The following is an 18,950-nucleotide window of genomic DNA, read 5'->3' on the forward strand; positions in this document are numbered from 1 at the left end:
GTTTCTCTTCCCTTGGTATTCACACCTCAACTGCTAGCAGAGCACCTCAACCTCCCTGATTGAACTAACCTCGTTATCTCCATACTGATTTATACCTGCCTCTGGAAATTTCCATTACTTGCGTCTGATGAAGTGGGCATTCACCCACGAAAGCTTATGCTCCAATACTTCTGTTAGTCTTAAAGGTGCCACAGGACCCTCTGTTGTCTGTTCCTGAAGTTCTTCAAACTTCATGGTAGAGAGAAAATTTCTCAGAGTATACCCAATGATTCTGAGGAACTGCTGGGGCATGTGACTAGTTCCAACTCCCAGGAGTGTTTGTCTCTCTCTCAGACTGACTTACAGCTTTAGAGATCTTTTTAAAGGAGACTGGATTAGAAGAAGCAGCCACAAGCAAATCCTTGAGACTGCACAAGTCACATGAAGAAGCACTAGGGAGAACACTTTGAGGGTTTTCTTGGGATTTTCTTGGCACTTGCCTGAACTGCCAAGTAGACACCATGTATCCGGGAGATAAATAAGGGATCTGCCTTCCTCCCCGCTGGCCGAATTCTCTTCTACCAGTGAAGAGACCACACCAAAGAAATTCAATTTGAAGGGAGATTCTAGTGAAATTTTAATGATAGATCAAACTAAATGACAGAGTATAAAAGAGGCAATGTGGAGTATCTTTCACTATACTGTATAGCAGATATTTTGTGAGTAGAGAATTTAAATCTACTGGTGAAAAATGGTGGATAGAGCAGCAATGGAGACTGAAATCTCTCCACCGAATAGCTACAGTGCAGCAATACAGCAGCTCTGACAGCTTCCCCACACTGACCTATCAAGATGCCTCCCTCTGAAATAAAGTGATCATATTGCAGGGGTGAATTGATAGTTATGTCTTCTATACTTTGGTTCTTTGATAAGACTGCCAAACAAGGTATTTGATTAGTGTGGTAGCAAAAGTATGATAAAATGCTGCTCCAACAACTTTGTGCAAGCAACATTGCATGAAAGAACAATCACTCTCAAAATACATCTCTGTTAGGACAACCTACACTCCTTTTGCAAGAAAGGTATATGCAGTTCAGTGTGCTATGTGTCAGGTCTCAGTCTTTGTATTGCCCTCCATCCCTGAGATAGCTACATCTCAGTGGTTTTGTATAGACAGAGTTTTTCAATTATATTGGTGTAAAACACAAAAAAGTGCTGTTTCTAATGTAGTTTTCTTGCCAGGATCACACTGCTCTTTCTAACAGATTAATGAACTACTCTTTGACTGGCCAATATGCCAACCCAGCTAGACTTAATTTTTTGTTCAAAAAATGGTTATTAACCTGTACTTATTCTTCAAGTGATTATGCCCATACACAGAGTCCTGTGGCACCTTATAGACTAACAGACGCATTGGAGCATAAGCTTTCGTGGGTGAATACCCACTTCGTCAGACGCATGCTGACGAAAGCTTATGCTCCAATACGTCTGTTAGTTATAAGGTGCCACAGGACTCTTTGTCGCTTTTTACAGATCCAGACTAACATGGCTACCCCTCTGATACTATGCCCATATACAGTCTATGGTGGTTGCATGTGCACCCAATGTTCTTGAGTCGGAGGCTTGAGTTGGAGGCTTTTGCCAGCAGAACTAGCAAGCAGCATGTGCTCCCCTGTTCTTGAGCATGGAGCTGAGAGTATAAAGGGGTACGGCCACTGCCTCCTTTTCCATTCCTTCATACTGTCATCCAATGAAGATCCAAAGTAGAGGAGAAGGTGGGAGAGTCAAGGAATGTATGTGTGCCCAACACAGCTCAAAGAACAATTGCTACTGTACAGGTAAGTGTGACAGAACACACCCCTGTATTCACACCCTACATTCTATTGTAATAATCTTTGCACAAAGTATGCCTTGTAAGGTATCATTTGAAAACTCACAATTTACTGGTCAGTATTGTTGTGGTAAAATATGTATGACAAAATTGTATGTGACGTTATAAGATTCCCCTGCATGGTGTTATTAACACATGTTCCAAATCCCCCAGCCCTGCCCAAACAGAGGTTAGCAAACATGTCTGTCCTAAACAAAGGAATGTGTGCTCTGCTTAATTTGCATTTAAACAGTAAACAGTATCATCAAGTAGGAAGGGAAGACAAAGGAAACTCAAACAGGTGAAGAAAACCAGCAGGGAATATCCTTCCACATAGACTGGTTCTCAACCGCAAATGTTTTTCAAGAAGGGGACTGAAACTATAAAAAGGGACCTAAGGGACCCCTCTTTCTCTCCCTGCCCATCACATGCACTGCATCTGAAGAGACAAAGGAAGCAGTCATTGGAGGAGGAGAAATCCTGACCAGAAAGTGTGGTCAGTAATCTACTGAAACATATGGTGAGAAACTGCTTTAATCTAATATAGTTTGTTAAATTAGGCATAAGTAAATGTTTTATTATTTTTATAACCATTTATAACTTATATGCCTCATTACTTGTGCCCATTTAAAATCGCTTTGTAGTTAATAAAACTTGTTTTGCTGTTTTATCTAATCCATTGTGCTTCAACTGAAGTGTCTGAATAACTATTTAAGATAATAAAATGGCATATTATTCCCTTGAATGAATAATGGCATAAAAATATTGTACTGTCCATGAGAGGGCTGGGCAGTACACAACATACATTTCTGGGGGGAAATCTGAAACCGGGGATGCATAGGTGTCATCCTGCAGTATAACTAAGGCAGGTGAGAGCCAGAGTATAATCCCAGTGTGGCTGGCAGGCTTGCAGTTACACACAGACACTCAGGGTGTGGCTTGCATGCTGGAAGGCTGTCTGTGAGTGGCCACACTGGGAGCTACTTCAGGAAGCCATTATAAGGTACCCAAGGTTGCAGGGGAGGGGTGAGACAGCCCCCGACTGGTCTGGATTGTACCCTGGTAAGTAACCACTTTTTAATTCTTCGAGTGACTGTACACACATACATTCCACTGTAGGTGACTCAACAGCAATTTTCTTACAAGTAGTGGGACTTCAAATTACCTGAAGAGAGTCTGCAAGACTGACTTGCTGAAGCTCGCATTAGCTTCGGAAGGTTGAATAATTGCATAGTGTCTGGAGACAGTTACATGAAGATAACCACATTGCTGTTTTACAAATTTCCATTATAGGTATGTTGCTCAAAAAGGTTGACGAAGGGGAATCAACCTAGTGTAATGGACTGTTATCCTTTGAGGAGGAAAGACCTTAGCTAGATCATAGCAGAGCTTGATACAGTCAGAAATCCTGTGGGCTATACACTGATCTGTAACAGGTTGTCCTTTAAACCTTTCAGCATAGGCTACAAAAAGTCTAGGAGAAGATCTGAAAGATTTTGTATGGTCTAGATAAAAGGACAGAGCCCTCCGAATATCCAGCACATGAAGCTTTATCTCATCCTTACTACACTGAAGCTTTGGAAACATCTCCAATTGAGATGGAATGCAGAAACAACCTTAGGCATAAATTTAGGGTGTAGCCTGAAAGAGACCTTGTCCCTGTTGAATAGTGTGAAAGGAGGGTCAGCTAGTAGTGCCTGAGGCTTTGATACCCTCCTCACAGAAGTAACTGCTACCAGAAACACTCTTTTAATTGATAGCAACAGTAAGGATGCTGTTGCCAAAGCTTCAAAAGGGAAACTCATTAAGCATGACAATACTCAATTCAGATCCCATGAGGGCACTGCATTGGACACAGGAGGATAAACATGTATAAATCCCTTTAGAAATCTAGTTATCAAAGGATGTAAAGAGATTGAAAATCCACTGACAGGTGGATGTAAGCAGAAATGGTTCCTAAATGGACTCTTACTGAACTAACTGAGAAACCAGAAGATTTCAAATGTCATAGGTAGCCCAATATTTGTCTGATCTGTGTGTAACCAGCTGATAACTGATGTGATTCAGCACAGACTAAAACATTTTCCATTTCGCTGAATAGGTGGCTCATGGAGTCCTTTCTGCTGTTTCCCAAAATAGCCTGGACATCCTAAAAACAGACTTTCCCCCCTGTGTTACTTAGACAGAGGTTATGCAAGCAGTGAGATGCAAAGTTTGCAGGTTGGGGTGCAGGGATTTGCCCTTGGTTTTGAGACAAGAGATCCTTCACCAGTGATCAAGCTAAGGGTGGTTGAATTGAGAGCTAATACAGGTCCAAGATGCCTTAGTCAGGCAGGTGCTATGAGGTTCATGGTTGCCTTGTCTATGTTCAGATTACTTGGAATTACGGGGACTGAATGGAATGCATACAGCAGATGACTTGACCAAGGAAGAAGAAAAGCAGCTGTTATGGAGCCCGGACTGCAATCTGCCCTGGAGCAGAATTTCCTGAATGTGTTGTTCAGGTTTGTTCAAAGAGGTCTAATATCAAGTACAGTAACTCCTTACTTAAAGTCGTCCCGGTTAACGTTGTTACGTTGCTGATCAATTAGAGAACATGCTCATTCAAAGTTGTGCAATGCTCCCTTATAACGTTTGGCAGCTGCCTGCTTTGTCCACTGCTTGCAGAAAGAGCAGCCCATTGGAGCTAGCTGGTGGGGGCTTGGAACCAGGATGGACTGGCAGCCCCCCAATCAGCTCCTCGCTCCCCTAAGTTCCCTGTGCGGCAGCCGCCAAGCAGGCTATCAATTGCTAGCAGTTCGGGTGGGGGGGGGAGAGAGAGAGAGGTGTGTGTGTGTGTGTGTGTCTGTGTGTGTGTGTGTGTCTGTGTGTGTGTGTTTCCCATAGTTAATTTATTAATGCTTTGGGTGTTCCAGAAGGACTTTGTACCCAAAAAATTAAAAATGTGTCAATGGTTATCACTTTAGCCAGATTATTCCAAAGGGTCTTAACACCACAGGCACATACAGGCTTAGGCCTATGTCGCCTGATGTGCTCTACTTCTTTCCCACTCCCCTCCCCAGCTGCCATATAGTATGCTATCTTGTGCTGGTTACAGTGTGGCTCTGCCTTGAATTGTTTTCTGGAGGGCACTACAGAAAAGTTATTTTTAATTTAAACTATTTTTTCATGACATTTTATTAAATTAGCCCATCTGCCTACAAACAGACACTCTTTATAATAACTAATAACTAAATAAGGTACATGGTAAATCCCAGCAATTCCATCACCCAGTCAGAAACAACCTATTTGGTTGTCCTTTCAAAGAATAGTGTGGAATCATTCCAGAGACGTACCCTTGGATGAACATTTTACATTAGTGATTAACATACTGCATGTTAATTTCAATTATAATGAGATGTAGATATCGCATCACTGGGGTGTGCCCTGAGGTCGGTCAGTTGGTCATTCATGCTCTCACACACTGTCATTAAAGAGTTATCTTTACAGCATCCCATTCCATATTATTATATATTAATTATATTATATATTAGAAAGTAAATATTTTGTTTATATATAAATATATACACACTGTGTGTGTGTGTGTGTGTATATATATATATATATATACAAATTTTATATATGAAAGTAAATATTATAGTACATGGGAAAACCTTCATGAGCCCTAAAATTCACTGAGATTAAAATATAAAAATCATAGGATTATTCGGTAATGTGAGAGGACAAGTGGACAGTGGGAAAGTAAGAATCATGCCCAGATCTAGTGATGGATATTTGATAAATAACTTCAAAAATAAATGTGCTGGTATCACCCTCATAAATTCCATTCAGGAATACTTCTGCTTCTGAAATGAGTCATATTTCTTTAATTTAAAAGACCAAGAGCCCTTTTCCTACTGAAAACAGCAAACATGATCGTTTCACCACTGTAGCTGGATAGTCCCCATGAAAAGTACTTGATCAGTGGCAGAAGCAGGTGAGTCTCCTTCACATAATTTAATGCACATGATTTAAGAGATGTGAAACAACTAGATAGATGAGAGACAATTCTACCGTTTTACAGTCTTTTCAAAAATCACATTTCCTCTTTTCACTCTTACCTTGAATCTGTTAGTAAATAGCTCCAGTTTAGGGAACAACTCCCTGTTGGTGTACAGACTCTGCAGAGCTTTCAAACACTTCAACCTCACTTCACCTTGCTAAAGAAAAACACACTAAGATTAGCCAAAATATCCTAATGAAATGCACATGAAGATTAAGTAGCATCCATCTAGTAATCTCTAGTTTTGTTGTACATTTAAAATTCTATGTAAATAAGTTACCAAAAACAACCTCATTAAACAATCTAACAGTTAAATTAAAATGTACAAAAATAATAGGGAATGTTCTACAAAAACAAGTGTTATACTTCTTCTGCTTCTGTATACAGAAAAGACCCAACCTGCACCACTGAAGTTCGTGGAGGCAGGACTGAGTCCAAAGCTGGCTTCTAAAGGTTCTTTCAGTTGATGTTGAAAACAAACAAACAAACAAACAAAACCAAAATAAAAATGAAAACCAGGGAAAAAAATCTAAGAATTATTTGAAACTCGTGTCTGTTGGGGTATGTAAGGATTAAGTAAAGACCTGGGTAACAGCTATCATGGTAATAGGGAGTAAGGCACAGGCAAGCACTATTTCTTCGCTTGATAGATAAAGTTGCCATCCTTTTCCCTTCCCTTCTGCTTGTTAAGAATAGATAAGCATTGCAGCTGCATAAGGAATATGGTTGTCTGAAGGATACCCTTTATGTGAAGAAGTGTTATCCTCAACACCCCCTCCCCCTTCCTCTCCCAGTTACATACACGAGCTCGGGGTCATGGCCCCTTCCTCCCTCCCCTGTGAATTGCTGGTTAAGGGAACTTGTGGCTACAATTACTGCAAAGAAATGTATCTTCAAGGTAAAAATGTCTGTATAATATGCTTAATGCTGCAAACAGTAAACAGGGGCGGGTATAATTATATTCAGTATATAGCTATTAATATTCATTATATGGGCGTTCATATTATTAAATAAGAGTTTTGGGGTGTTGTAATAAATGTGGGTATTTACATATTAACTTAGATAAAAGAGTGTGATGTGATTAATTCGGGGCTTACTTGACAATTGGGTCGAGGTGAACAATTACCGCAATAAAGAAGTCCGTTTACTCAATCCGCCTCTGGGTCCTCCTGCTCCTTCTTTCCGTCTCTAACAGTGTCTTCTGAAGATGTACATTGAATATGCAAAAGATTGACCCCCTAGTGAATTTTTTATCTTTACAAGATGAAAGGCTGGATTTGACTTTGCTCCATGTTGTGATCTTGGAGAACAGCCATTAGCAAGGGGCACTGGTCAGCTTGTGCAAAATTTCCACAAGTACCTATCTCTTCTCAATGCCTTTTCACACACTGTATGATACACAAAGCTAAGAAATATAAAAAAAGAAAAACCCATCATCTCTAACTCTGAGGAGATGGTGGGTAGATAAGTGCCAATCTAGTGAACCTATCAATCATCAGGAAACAAACTACAGTTAATCAAATGCACCACATTCTCACAAAAAAGTTATCCGCACAGATTTATAAGCTCTAAGAGTCCCTGGTGAAAAATACCATGTGTAGGCAATGAAAAGGTTATAATTGGGAATTTACTACTTAAAAATTCACAATACAGTGTCAAAGCAGTGTATCTAAGTAAAAATATCATAGAATCAAAGAATCATAGAAACGTAGGGCTGGAAGGGACCTCCAGAAGTCAAGTCCAGTCCCCTGAGCTGTGGCAGGACCAAGTAAACTTAGACCATAACTAACAGGTATTTCTCCAACCTATTTTTAAAAAGCTCCAATGATGGGGATTCCAACAACCTCCCTTTGAAAACCTATTCCAGATCTTAACTACCCTTTAAGTTAGAAAGTTTATCCTAATATCTAACCTTAATTTCCCTTGCTGTAAATTAAGCCCATTACTTCTTGTACTACCTTTAGTGGACATGGGGGACAATTGATCACTGTCCTCTTTATAACATGTTAAATGACTGCTATCATGTTCTCCCTCAGTCTTCTTTTCTCAAGACTAAATGTGCCCAGCTTTTTAACCTTTCCTGGTTTTCTAAACCTTTTATCACCTGTGTTACTCTCCTCTGGACTCGCTCCAATTTTTCCTTATCTTTCCTAAAGTGGGGTGTCCAGAATTGGACATAGTACTCCAGCTGAGGCCTCACCAGTACTGAGTAGAGCAGGACAATTACCTCCCATGTCTTACAACACCCCTGTTAATACACCCCAGAATATTAGCCTTTTTCGCAGCTACATCACACTGGTGACTCATTCGATTTGTGATCCACTAGAACCCCCAGATCCTTATCAGAAGTACTATCACCTAGCCAGTTATTCCCCATTTCGTGTTTGTGCACTTGTCTTCATTAAATTTCATCTTGTTTAATTCAGACCAATACTTCGATTTGTCAAGTAATTTTGAATTCTAATCCTGTCCTCCAAAGTGCTTGTAATTCCGCCCATTTTGGTGTTTTCTATAAATTATAAGCACACTCTCCACTCCATTATCCAGGTCATTAATGAAAATATTAAATAATACCAGACCCAGAACTGCCCCAGGCAGCCCCACTAGATACACCCTCCCAGTTTGACAGTGAACTATTGATAACTACTCTGAGTATGTCTTTCAACCAATTGTGCTCCCACCTTTTAGTAATTCTGTCTAGACCACATTTCCCTAGTTTGCTTATGAGAATGCCACATGGGACTCTCCCAAAAGCCTTACTAAAAATCAAGATATATCACATCTACTGCTTTCTCCTCCCCTCCCCCATCCACTAGGTCAGTGACCCAAAGAAGGAAATTCTGTTGGTCTGGCATGATTTCTTCTTGACAAATCAATGATGGACATTTCTTATAACCCTGTTATTCTCCAGGTATTTACAAACTAATTGTTTAATAATTTGTTCCCATATCTTTCCAGGTATCAAAGTTATGCTGACTGGTCTCTAATTCCCTGGGTCCTCTTTGTTCCCTTTTTGCAACTTTAAGGCATAGGGCACCCCAGGAAAATAATACAAGTCACTGAAACCTCATAAAAAAGACAGGGCTTGATTTTTGTGTCTGCCTATGTTGTGCTCATTGCTGCACCTCAAGGGCTGCTCAAACTAGCACCTGGATGAACATTCAGAGACTGAGACTATATAAATGTGGTCAGAATCCTAACTACCTCAGTTCTTTTCTCCTGAACTCCATAAATCCAAGATGGAAGAGGGGTGGATGGGCAGGAAGTGGAAGTATACAGAAGCAACCCTTGAAGAACTACAGTTACTATTAAGTAACCTCTTTCCTTTTGGTGAGCTTTTGCATACTTCTACTCATGAGAGCCTGGTATTGTCAGTCTTTGGTAGGGTGCACTTTAGCTTGGATGTTTCTGTGATTACTATTGCACAGGAACCTTGAGAAATTAAACAATCTCTTTTAATGTGATTTCTATGCAGTTCCACCAATTGATCTGTCTCAGGATCTTTCAAGGTATAGAAAGCATAAGGTAGGTTATTGCAATTCTGGACCATCAAATCTTGGAGAGGTCTCCTCCTGAGACAAGCCTAAGAGATGACATTTTGATTTTTGGCGAGATTGCTGCAGACCTCTCCTTTGACTTGTATGGAATCCAGAACTGCATCTAGAAAGGATATCTGCTGTGTGGAGACCAGGGAAAACTTTTCCCAGCTGATCTGAAGATACTGCAGGCTGTTTGAATTGATAACCTGAGTAGGTTGTTGGATCTAGTTCTTATCATCCAGTTGTCCGAGTAAGGGTAGAAATTGATTTTTCATCTTAAGTGGACAGCCATCATTGCCAAGCACTTGGTGAAAACTGTGTGTGCTGTTGACAGTCCAAATGGCAGGACCTTGTATTGAAAGTGTCTGTTGCTCACACTAAATGGCTGTATTAGTACATGAAAGTACATGTCCTTTAGGGTGAAAGAACTGAGAGTCACAGGGCGGGAGGATGGGGGTGATGTTTCCCAAAGACAGCAGGCAGAATTTATCTTTTGATGAAACTTTTCAGTTTCCACAAGATAGTATGAGGGAGAGGTTCTTTCGGATGAGGAAGTGCCTGCTGTAGAAGCTTTTCCTTTGGTACTGACTCTGAACCTCTTCTATGAATCCCTCTGTAGAAGAGAATTCACCTACAAGTAATATCTCATCAAAAGGATCCCTGAAGAGATGTGGAAGCAGGATTTAGAGGCAGCCTAGAGTTGAAAAGGATGCAGTAGCCATTCTGCACGATCTGCTTTCAAACTGTTTGGTAGTGGGCCTGGTGGCCCTAAAGGAAGGTAAAGTATACAGTGAAATTGGTTCTGTGCTCCTGACAAATGCATCAAAACTGAGGAGGCTGAAGACTGGGAGGGATCTCCTGGAGACCTGTGTCTTGCAGACTTGGTTTTAGACAATATATTCATGTAATGTTTAAGAAAAGTTTGTAAATGAGTTCCAATACTTCATGGATTAGGGACCCTGTAGCTGGGTGGTCACCCGCTCCGGCCCTGAAAGGGTTACAGCCAGCCCTGGGAGAGGGCTGGGGCTGCGAGCCAAAAACCTAGGCTGATTGGGGAAACAGCCACAGCTGGGGCCACGCCCCAATCAGGCCACAGCTGGCCCTATAAAAGGCTGTGGGCCAGGAGCTCAGGCAGTCTCTCTCTAGCTGTGGAGAGAGACAGGCCTGGCTGCTTGGGAGCTCAGCAGGGTACCTAGAGTGGAGCAGGGCTGGGGAAAGTCCAGAGGAGCTGGGGAGCTCCCGACTGGAAAACCCCCAGGCTGCAGGCCTTGGTAAAGGCTGGGAAGGGTACCAGGGTTGCAGAGGTGCAGCCTAGGGTAGGCAAAGGCAGCAGGTCCAAACCCCCCTTGCCGATGATGAGTGGTATGGACTACAGTCTACTCCAGTGAGCGGGGGCTAGATGGTGACTGGCAGTAGCCACTGAGGTGAGTTGGGGGTTCCCCTGGGTGGGGAGATCCAGAGAGTGGGGGTACTGCCAGGGGGCAGCACCCAAGGTAAAGGGGCACCGGGATCTGGGAGGGACACTAGGGCCTGAGGCAAGCCGGACATCGGCCAGCAGAGGGCGCTCCAGAGCTGGAGAGCTAATTCCCAGGACAACCAGCAGAAGGCGCCGTGTCAGTGAGTCTTCGCGTGCTACAGATCCAATTTTATGGGGTTCCAGGGATTTCTGTATAGATTATTTAGGTTAATCTTTCTATCTACCCAATGGGACTCAATGGTCAGTCTAGAAGATAGCATCAGAGATGCTTAGTTTTGCAGTTTTCAAACTGTGGATTTGTGTCTCCCGAGATAACCTGCTTGTTAACAGTAAAAATGTTTTCAATATATAATATATAGAGGTGAGAAAAAACAGACCTCAACCCTATTGTCCCTCTGCAAATATGTGTACACAGAGTCAATCCCTTACCTCTCTCTAAAAGTGCAAAGTTTCAAAAAGTTCAATGAATAGAAGATTGTTGGGGGCAGAACAGATCTGGACAAGGAGAAGTCGTCTGGAGATAAATGTGAGAAGGGAGGCGCACTTTTCATTCTTCCCGTTGAAACTCACTACAACCTAGATCTAGATTTCCTCATCAAAGACTAGTTCAGAATCCGTCAGAAAAATATTCTTGGCAATTTTCCATGCAGTCAGCATCAACTGGTGATAATCCATATTGGGATTGGACTCCCAGTAATCATGTCATTGCCTAAATCACAATGGAAACTGCAAAAGCCAAACTGTTCAGGATTCTCTGTGACAACTGAATCTACCATCTATGTGATTCCAACAACACCTGAAAATTTTGATTGTTTCACCCAGATCATCTAAATAGGTACAAGAAAAAAGAAGGATATACCTTCTTGTGGAAAGAAAGAAACAGAAAGGAGTGCCAAGTGTCGTCTGATGTAAATACTCAACATCCTTACTATAGTCATTGAAGTTAGTGCACTGCCAAGGATGGATTGAGATGGTTGAAGCTCTGTACTTTACTCACTCCAGTTGCTAAGCTTGGATATTATTGCACCAGCATGGGCCTGCAAAGCCAGTGAAACATCGAAACACAAGTCTCAGCTGATGTGACTGCAGGAATACTTCTTATGCACATAAAAAGCACCACAGGACAAGTTTATTGAGTGCAATGTGCGCAGAATACGCTGACAAATAGTCATCTTACCACTTGCCTCCTCCTTGCTATCACTGCCCTTCACTGTTGAGGAGGTCAATAAGACCCTTTCACTCATGAAAGCTGCAGGACCTGATAGTGTTTTGCCAGAATTTGTTAACAGCTTCAGAGCTAAGTACAAAAGATGGCTGGCAAGACCATTCTCCAATATCCATTCCTCGGGGTTTGTCCTGAGAATCCGGTGTGAAGCTAACTAGTAATCCTTCATAGTACCAGCCTCTCTCACTCCTCTGCTTGTCATTCAAGCTTAGAGAGAGAATATTACTGGCAAGGATCATACCGCCTGTAAAAGCAATGCTACAAACCAAACAAGCAGGTATATAAACAGGCCTCAGCTGTACTAACCAAGTATTAGCCTTAACACCACACAATGGTGGAATTCCAGTGAAAACTCACGACTGAGGCAGCTTTCTTAGACTTATATGAGGCATACAACATGGTATGAGGGATATTATTGCCTCTTTCTAAAAGCCAGCAAAATTATTCCATGCAATGCAATGATAAAATTCTTCTGAGAAGTGCTGACTAATCATAGATTTCATGTTTTCCTTAGTGACCAGGTCAGCAAGCCATGCACTGTCAATGATGGTCTACCACAGGGATCAGTCCTATCACCAATTCTGTTTAATATCTATACCAGCAACCATCCTCAAACATCATCACCGAAATTTGTCTCCTCTGATGACATTGCTCTGACTAAAACCAAACCCCACTAAGATAGTTGTATCAGCATTTAATCTAAACAATCAAACAGTTAGACCAGAATCGCACTTGGACTTTTGTGGCCAGCAGATAAGATACGATCCTATCCCAAAATATTTTGGTGTAACCATAGACCAAAACCTCACAAAAATCACTAGTACCTGAAAAATATCCATGACAAAATAAAGATGCGTGTAAATCTCATCCAAAAATGGGCAGGAACAACCGGTGGAGCTGATGCAAAAAAACTCTACGGACCTCTAAAGTGGCCCTTGTCTACTATACTGCAGAATACTGCTCACCCAGCTGGGCACATAGCTCCCTCACATCACTTGTCAACTCTCAACTTAACACAGTCATGCATATCATTACAGGCACAGTAAAAATCAAAGCCACAACCATAGCTTCCTGTACTGGTGTACATTCATTCACCCCAAATTTGTTGCAACACAGGAATCCTTCAGAAGCCCCATCATATTTGAGGGAACAAGGATCTCCCAATACAGGAAGACCTAAATAATATCTGAAAACTCTGACTTAAATCCAGAAAACCTTTTTGGCTTGCAGTGCAAGAGCTCAAAGACTCAGGGTTTCCCCCCCACGAAAATCAGTGGCAAGCAAGGAGGAAGACGGCAACATCGAGAACAAACACCTCATCAAGGATTCAACTGAAGAACCCAGTGGCTTTTCACTTCCATGGAAAATAAGGTCCACTGTAAACCCACACATCACATGGCAGAAGCACCTAACCTCCTCCATAAATGGAAACTTAGATCCAAACCTATTTGTGAGTATGGAAATGAACTTCAAACTAGCCGACATCATGTCAACCAATGTCCCAAACAATCATATTTTAGTAGTTTCTCTGACATCCACTCCATGTCACTTGAAGCAATCAATTGGCTCACCAGCCTAGACCTGGACATCTAACACTGATGATTTTAAGCTACACAAACGAAGATGATGTCTACAGAAATATATCGGTCAAGAAATAAATGAAAGGAAGAAAAATAATCAAAATGTGATATATTGAACAGGAAAAGGAAACGTGCATTTTTCCTGGTGTCATACTCCGGAAAATACTACTTACCCTGTCATGTAGTGTCCAACCGACATATTTTAAATAACTATCATTCAGGAAGGCATCACTGTACATTTTCATCCACACTCCAATTTCCTCAATACAAACGGCTCTAATCTCAGCAATAGCATCACTAGAGAAAAAGAAAAAAATAATACTCTTTGACTTGAACCTTGTTAAACACAATTTTCCCTTCATCCCCATTAGTCTAGTGATAATTTACTAGCTCCTTATAATACCACAATATTTATGGGTCTGTCTTTACTTTCTCCACCATACCCACACTGTGATTTTGTCCTCTTTTATCCTTGTGTTCAACACTGATATCTCAACTTGTCATCCTCAAACCCACCAACTTATCAGTTTCACTCCATCCCCTCTGTATTTAAGTATGCTGTTTTTATCATCCTAAAGAGAGCGTGTCACTCTACTCCACTCCTCAATTACTCCATCTCTTTTCTTCCATTATTTCAAAGTTCCATAAGTAGCTGTCAATCTTAATGTCTTGACTTAGTCTACTTCATCTGTTTCCAAAATATGATCTACAAAGATCTATCTGGTTGCTTGACTCTCTTTTTTGGTCCAGATACTTCTATGAGTGTTCAGGCTCCTTTTCTGAAGAGGAGCCTGAAAGCCTGGAAGCAATGGAGAGGAATCAATCTAGTTTTGTTCAGCCAGAGACCCCTGCTCAGATCTCCATTCCTGAGATGAACTTGAGAACTGGAGGTGCTGGATGATTCCAAGGTGGGGAGAGAAGCTTAAGGCTGCAAAGCCACCAGGTTTGACCCAGTCCTATGATTCACTGCCTGCAGAGAGACCAAAGGAACTGATGCAGGGGCAGGCCACATACTGCATGCAAACTGGTCACATGAGAGAGGACCAGGGAGCTTCACTGTAGTCCGGGAAGTTGTGGATGGAAACACCCATGTTGCAGCACCACCTACTGGTCTTGGGTGGTTCTACAGGTCCCATCTGCTGTGATAATTGGGTCTACAAATTTACCCTAATTGTGAGCTCAACTATAAAAAGTGTGTGAACGTTCATAAAGTGTCAAAATAGCCTATAATAATAAACAATGATGGGAAAAGTTCCAAAAGGGAGAGAGAGAGAGACTGTATTAGTACAAACAAAAAGGCCTACAGATATAATTCAAGGACTGCGTAAAGATTATATCTGGTAAACAAGAACAGTGTGAGAACAAAAATTTATTAACCAAAATTGGTGTGTTGGAAAGTGGTCTTATTGGAGGACAAAATAATGAGAGGATGGACTATTCTGCCTACCACTCCCTTAAAAAAAAAATGGGGGGAAAAATACGGATGAACAGATGGAGGCCAACACTATGCTGGCTGATGGAAAGGCAAGAGAAGAGGAAGGAGCAAGCTTCACCATAACGGCTGCCACACCCAGTCTCCTGGGAATCCAGACCTCCGTCATCAAAATCCTGAAAGATGCCCTGACCAGACCTGGCCAGAGAGATGGAGACAGATGACACTGCCACCTCCACCAGCTTTGGCTAAATCCTGAATACCACCAGGGATGAGAGAGTGAGTGACACTGAAACACCTTTGTGTGTTCTTTTCCTTCCCCACTTATTTCTTCTCTTATATCCCTCTCCTTTTTCCTTTTGTCTAGTGAGAGTCTGACTCAGCCATTCAAGACTGCATATTCTGTAATACTGGTATGAGTCATGACCAAAAAGGCAACTAAAAGCAATATTCTAAACACTTCATTGCTGGTAAAGTTTGCCAGGTCTCAGAGTGGTTGATCAGACCATGTGCTGCATCTGTTTTTTTTTCCCCCAGTGAGGCTGCAAGTGAAAATCAACATCAGAGACAGAAGCTGTATTTTCTCTTTGCTATTCTTTTCTCTCCCCTTTTGCGTGTGCTTGTTTTGTCTTCTTCGGAAATGGGATAGGACTTTAACAATGACAGCTCCAGCCCATCTCAACTAACTTCTTGTCTTTTCATCAAAAAGGACAGTTACCTTTAATACCATCCAAGAGACTGTTAAACATAGGGTTTTTTATTCTAAAAACTCTGCAGCTAAAGGGAAAGGGAACATGGGATGTTACAATGAAAGCCTAATTTAATACTTTATATTTCAAATGCTTTAGCTGTTTTTTCCCTTCTGTGTATCTTTTATAAAAAAGATTTAAGGATTTTTATTGGTGTTTGCGCCATGGTACTAAGCAGGCAAACCATCAACACAGAAACTTCAAGTCTGCTTTGAAACTCCCTGGTTCTTTCAACCTCCAAGGCTGAACCATTATCTGTCACCCTGCTGAGATGGGTACACCCAAACCTCAAATTAAAGAAACCATTCAGTCCATGATGGAGGTAATATTCATTATAAGCAGAGTAGGACAATGACCCAGCTGTCCCTACCAGGTATCTCTCAATTTCTTTTTAATCCATATACAGACATGAGATATTATATGGATTAATGCTTTATAAATGCCAATAAATTAGATTGAGCTGTGGGAAATTTTTTTACCCTTATTGGGGAAGCAGCCATGATGATTAAAAAAAAAAAAAGGTGCTGTTTAATCAAATTTGCTCTCTACCAAGTATTTCAAGTATACAATATTTCAGAACAGAATATGTTGGAATCTCTCTCACTTATTGGCAGTTGTTTTAAAAATAGTTTTCTGGAGTGGAGGTAATTATATCAAATGCAGACCAAAGTGTAGAGGCAGCAGGCCTGAATGAGAGGAAGGGGAGGTTAGTGGGCTCCACAAAGGGGTGGGCCACCTGAACTGTAGCTAAAGGGGGAGAAGAAAATAAAAGGGCTATTTATTTTAAAATGAAAGAAATAAAGAGAGTAATGAAAGAAATAGAATGTAAGGGTTAAAGAACAGTCAAAAGGGTAATTCATAAGGACCAAAACAAAATGGCCAAGTATGTAAGGTTATAAATATAATTAACAGATAACCATTAGGGCATTCTTGCTGGGGATGCCTTATATCTCAACTCCAGTTGGGCAGATACAGAATCATTCTCCTTCCAAATTCACCATCTAAACCTAAAAATCATTTGGGAAGAATTTAACGACCACCCCAAAAAAGAAATCCAAGCCATCACAACTATTCCATAAAGCCATTTGTACTCAGGAGGATTTCTCTCAGCTTCTTGAAGGAAACACCACCTAAACAGAGAGAGAAAAGATCCTTCTTGCTATAAAAGTTGACATGCCAGAGATTCTCACAGAACTCAAGGGACATAGAACCAATATTCAGTCCACACTGCTGTTTATAAAAAAGGACATCTCTGACCTACGAGGGAAGTTCAATATAACTGAAAACGAAGTAGGAAAGAATGATGTCTGCAGCACTATAGGACTTGTAGACCAGAATCAAGTATTTGGAGACAGAAGCAGATTATGGACCCTGCTTCTGCTTATGGAGTCTGCCTTTGCTTACACTACAGTATATCAGTCTGATCAGTGTAAGAAAGAACCAAACAGGCTGACAAAGTTCAATAGTTAATAGTATAATTAATCTAATCATATAGTACATATTGGAGTGGCCAATTTGAACAGGGTTATTACAGATGTTACACTTCAGGTTGTTATTATAAAACAATGAAAAGTCTTAACTGAAATTAAGAATATGCAAGAGGTGTTCTTTGCAGCTGGGCAAGAGGGCTCGTTTGGAGCTTTCCCAGTCCTCAGTCATAGCTGCCTATGAAAAACTACGTTTGAGGACATTGATCCTGCAGCAACTGTACAATATACAGGAAAGCATCCTACAATGGAGGATGCCACAGACAATTCAGGTAAAATAGACTTAACATTCAAGATTTTTTTTTTTTTTTTTTTTTTTTTTTACTGTTTTATGAATAATGACGTATGTCCTGATCATGCAAGGAATTAGGTACTGTGGCCCTTATACAGAAAAGAACGTAACCATATGATTAAACCTTAACTCATGCTTATGTGCTTTGCTTGATGAGGGCCGGAGTACTCAGCAACTTGAAATATTGAGCCTAAAAATGGATAATCAAATACATTTGTTCACATTCACTTATCTAAGACAAAGATTGCAGTTGTTACTCTTCTCACAATCTGTTCTTACAGAGAGAATAGAGGCAAGCACAGGTGGCTTTCAGAGGAGAGCATGATGATGCTACTCAACATGCTAGCGTGCATCTTGACAGAAAAATATTAGGATGTATGAATAAACTCCCTAAATCAGCATAACAATTAGTATACAAAAAGAAGCTCTAAAAGACAGAAATGAAGGTTACTCACCTGCCACTGCAGTTCTTCGAGATGGATTCTGCACATTCCCACTCATGGGATGCACAGATGGTGCAGCTCTGACTGTGGAATCTATTTGAAGGAGTGTGCGTTGAAGCACTCTCACACTCCTACGTCCCTCTTTCTGCTCCTGCTCACCTCCTGAGGGTGAGGCTATATAAGTGGGCATGGCACTCCACCCACCTCAGTTCCTTCCACCACTTCATGTCCAAAGTTGAAGTAGGACTGAGAGAGAAGGAAATGAGGGCAGGGACCATCAATGTGCATAATCCATCTTGAAAAATTCCGGTTACAGGACAGTAACCTTCACTTCTTCTTGGAGAAGCTTCTGCACATTCCCACTCATGGCATAGTTTCATAAGCAGCACTCCTGCCTGCATAAAGTGGGGCACGGAGTCCTAATTAAATAACAACTGTAATATTGCCGTACCAAACTGAGCATCCAATGTGGATACCAGATATAGAGAATAGTGTTTTGTAAAAGAATAAAAACAAAGTGGCTGCTCCACAGATCTCTAACATTGGGTTATGTCTAAGGCAACTCACGGAAGCCAGCTTGGTCCTTGTGGGGTGCAATCTAAACCCCTCAAAGGAGAGGGACATAGGTTTCTTTTAGGGCTGTCAAGCGACTAAAAAAATTAATTGCAATTAATCACACTGTTAAACAATAACAGAATACCATTTATTTAAATATTTTTGGATGTTTTCTACATTTTCAAATATACTGATTTCAATTACAACACAGAATACAGAGTGTTCAGTGCTCACTTAATATTTATTTTTGATTACAAGTATTTGCACTGTAAAAAAACAA

At 41.0% G+C, this 18,950-nt stretch overlaps 1 protein-coding gene across 1 annotated transcript in view; it reads right to left on the bottom strand.

The window, feature by feature from the left end:
• STAG1 (stromal antigen 1) overlaps positions 1-18,950 on the bottom strand; it is a 383,395-nt gene that overhangs the window by 177,339 nt on the left and 187,106 nt on the right. Inside the window, exons 10-11 of the mRNA XM_026649889.2 lie at positions 13,886-14,009; positions 5,950-6,048 (exon numbers count right to left, since the gene is read on the bottom strand). Coding sequence (XP_026505674.1) covers positions 5,950-6,048; positions 13,886-14,009 — 223 coding nt within the window. The remainder of the gene's footprint in view (positions 1-5,949; positions 6,049-13,885; positions 14,010-18,950) is intronic.

Source organism: Terrapene carolina, unplaced genomic scaffold (assembly GCF_002925995.2).
Source record: "Terrapene carolina triunguis isolate 2854851 unplaced genomic scaffold, T_m_triunguis-2.0 Scaffold88, whole genome shotgun sequence".
Taxonomy (NCBI): Eukaryota; Metazoa; Chordata; order Testudines; family Emydidae; genus Terrapene; species Terrapene triunguis.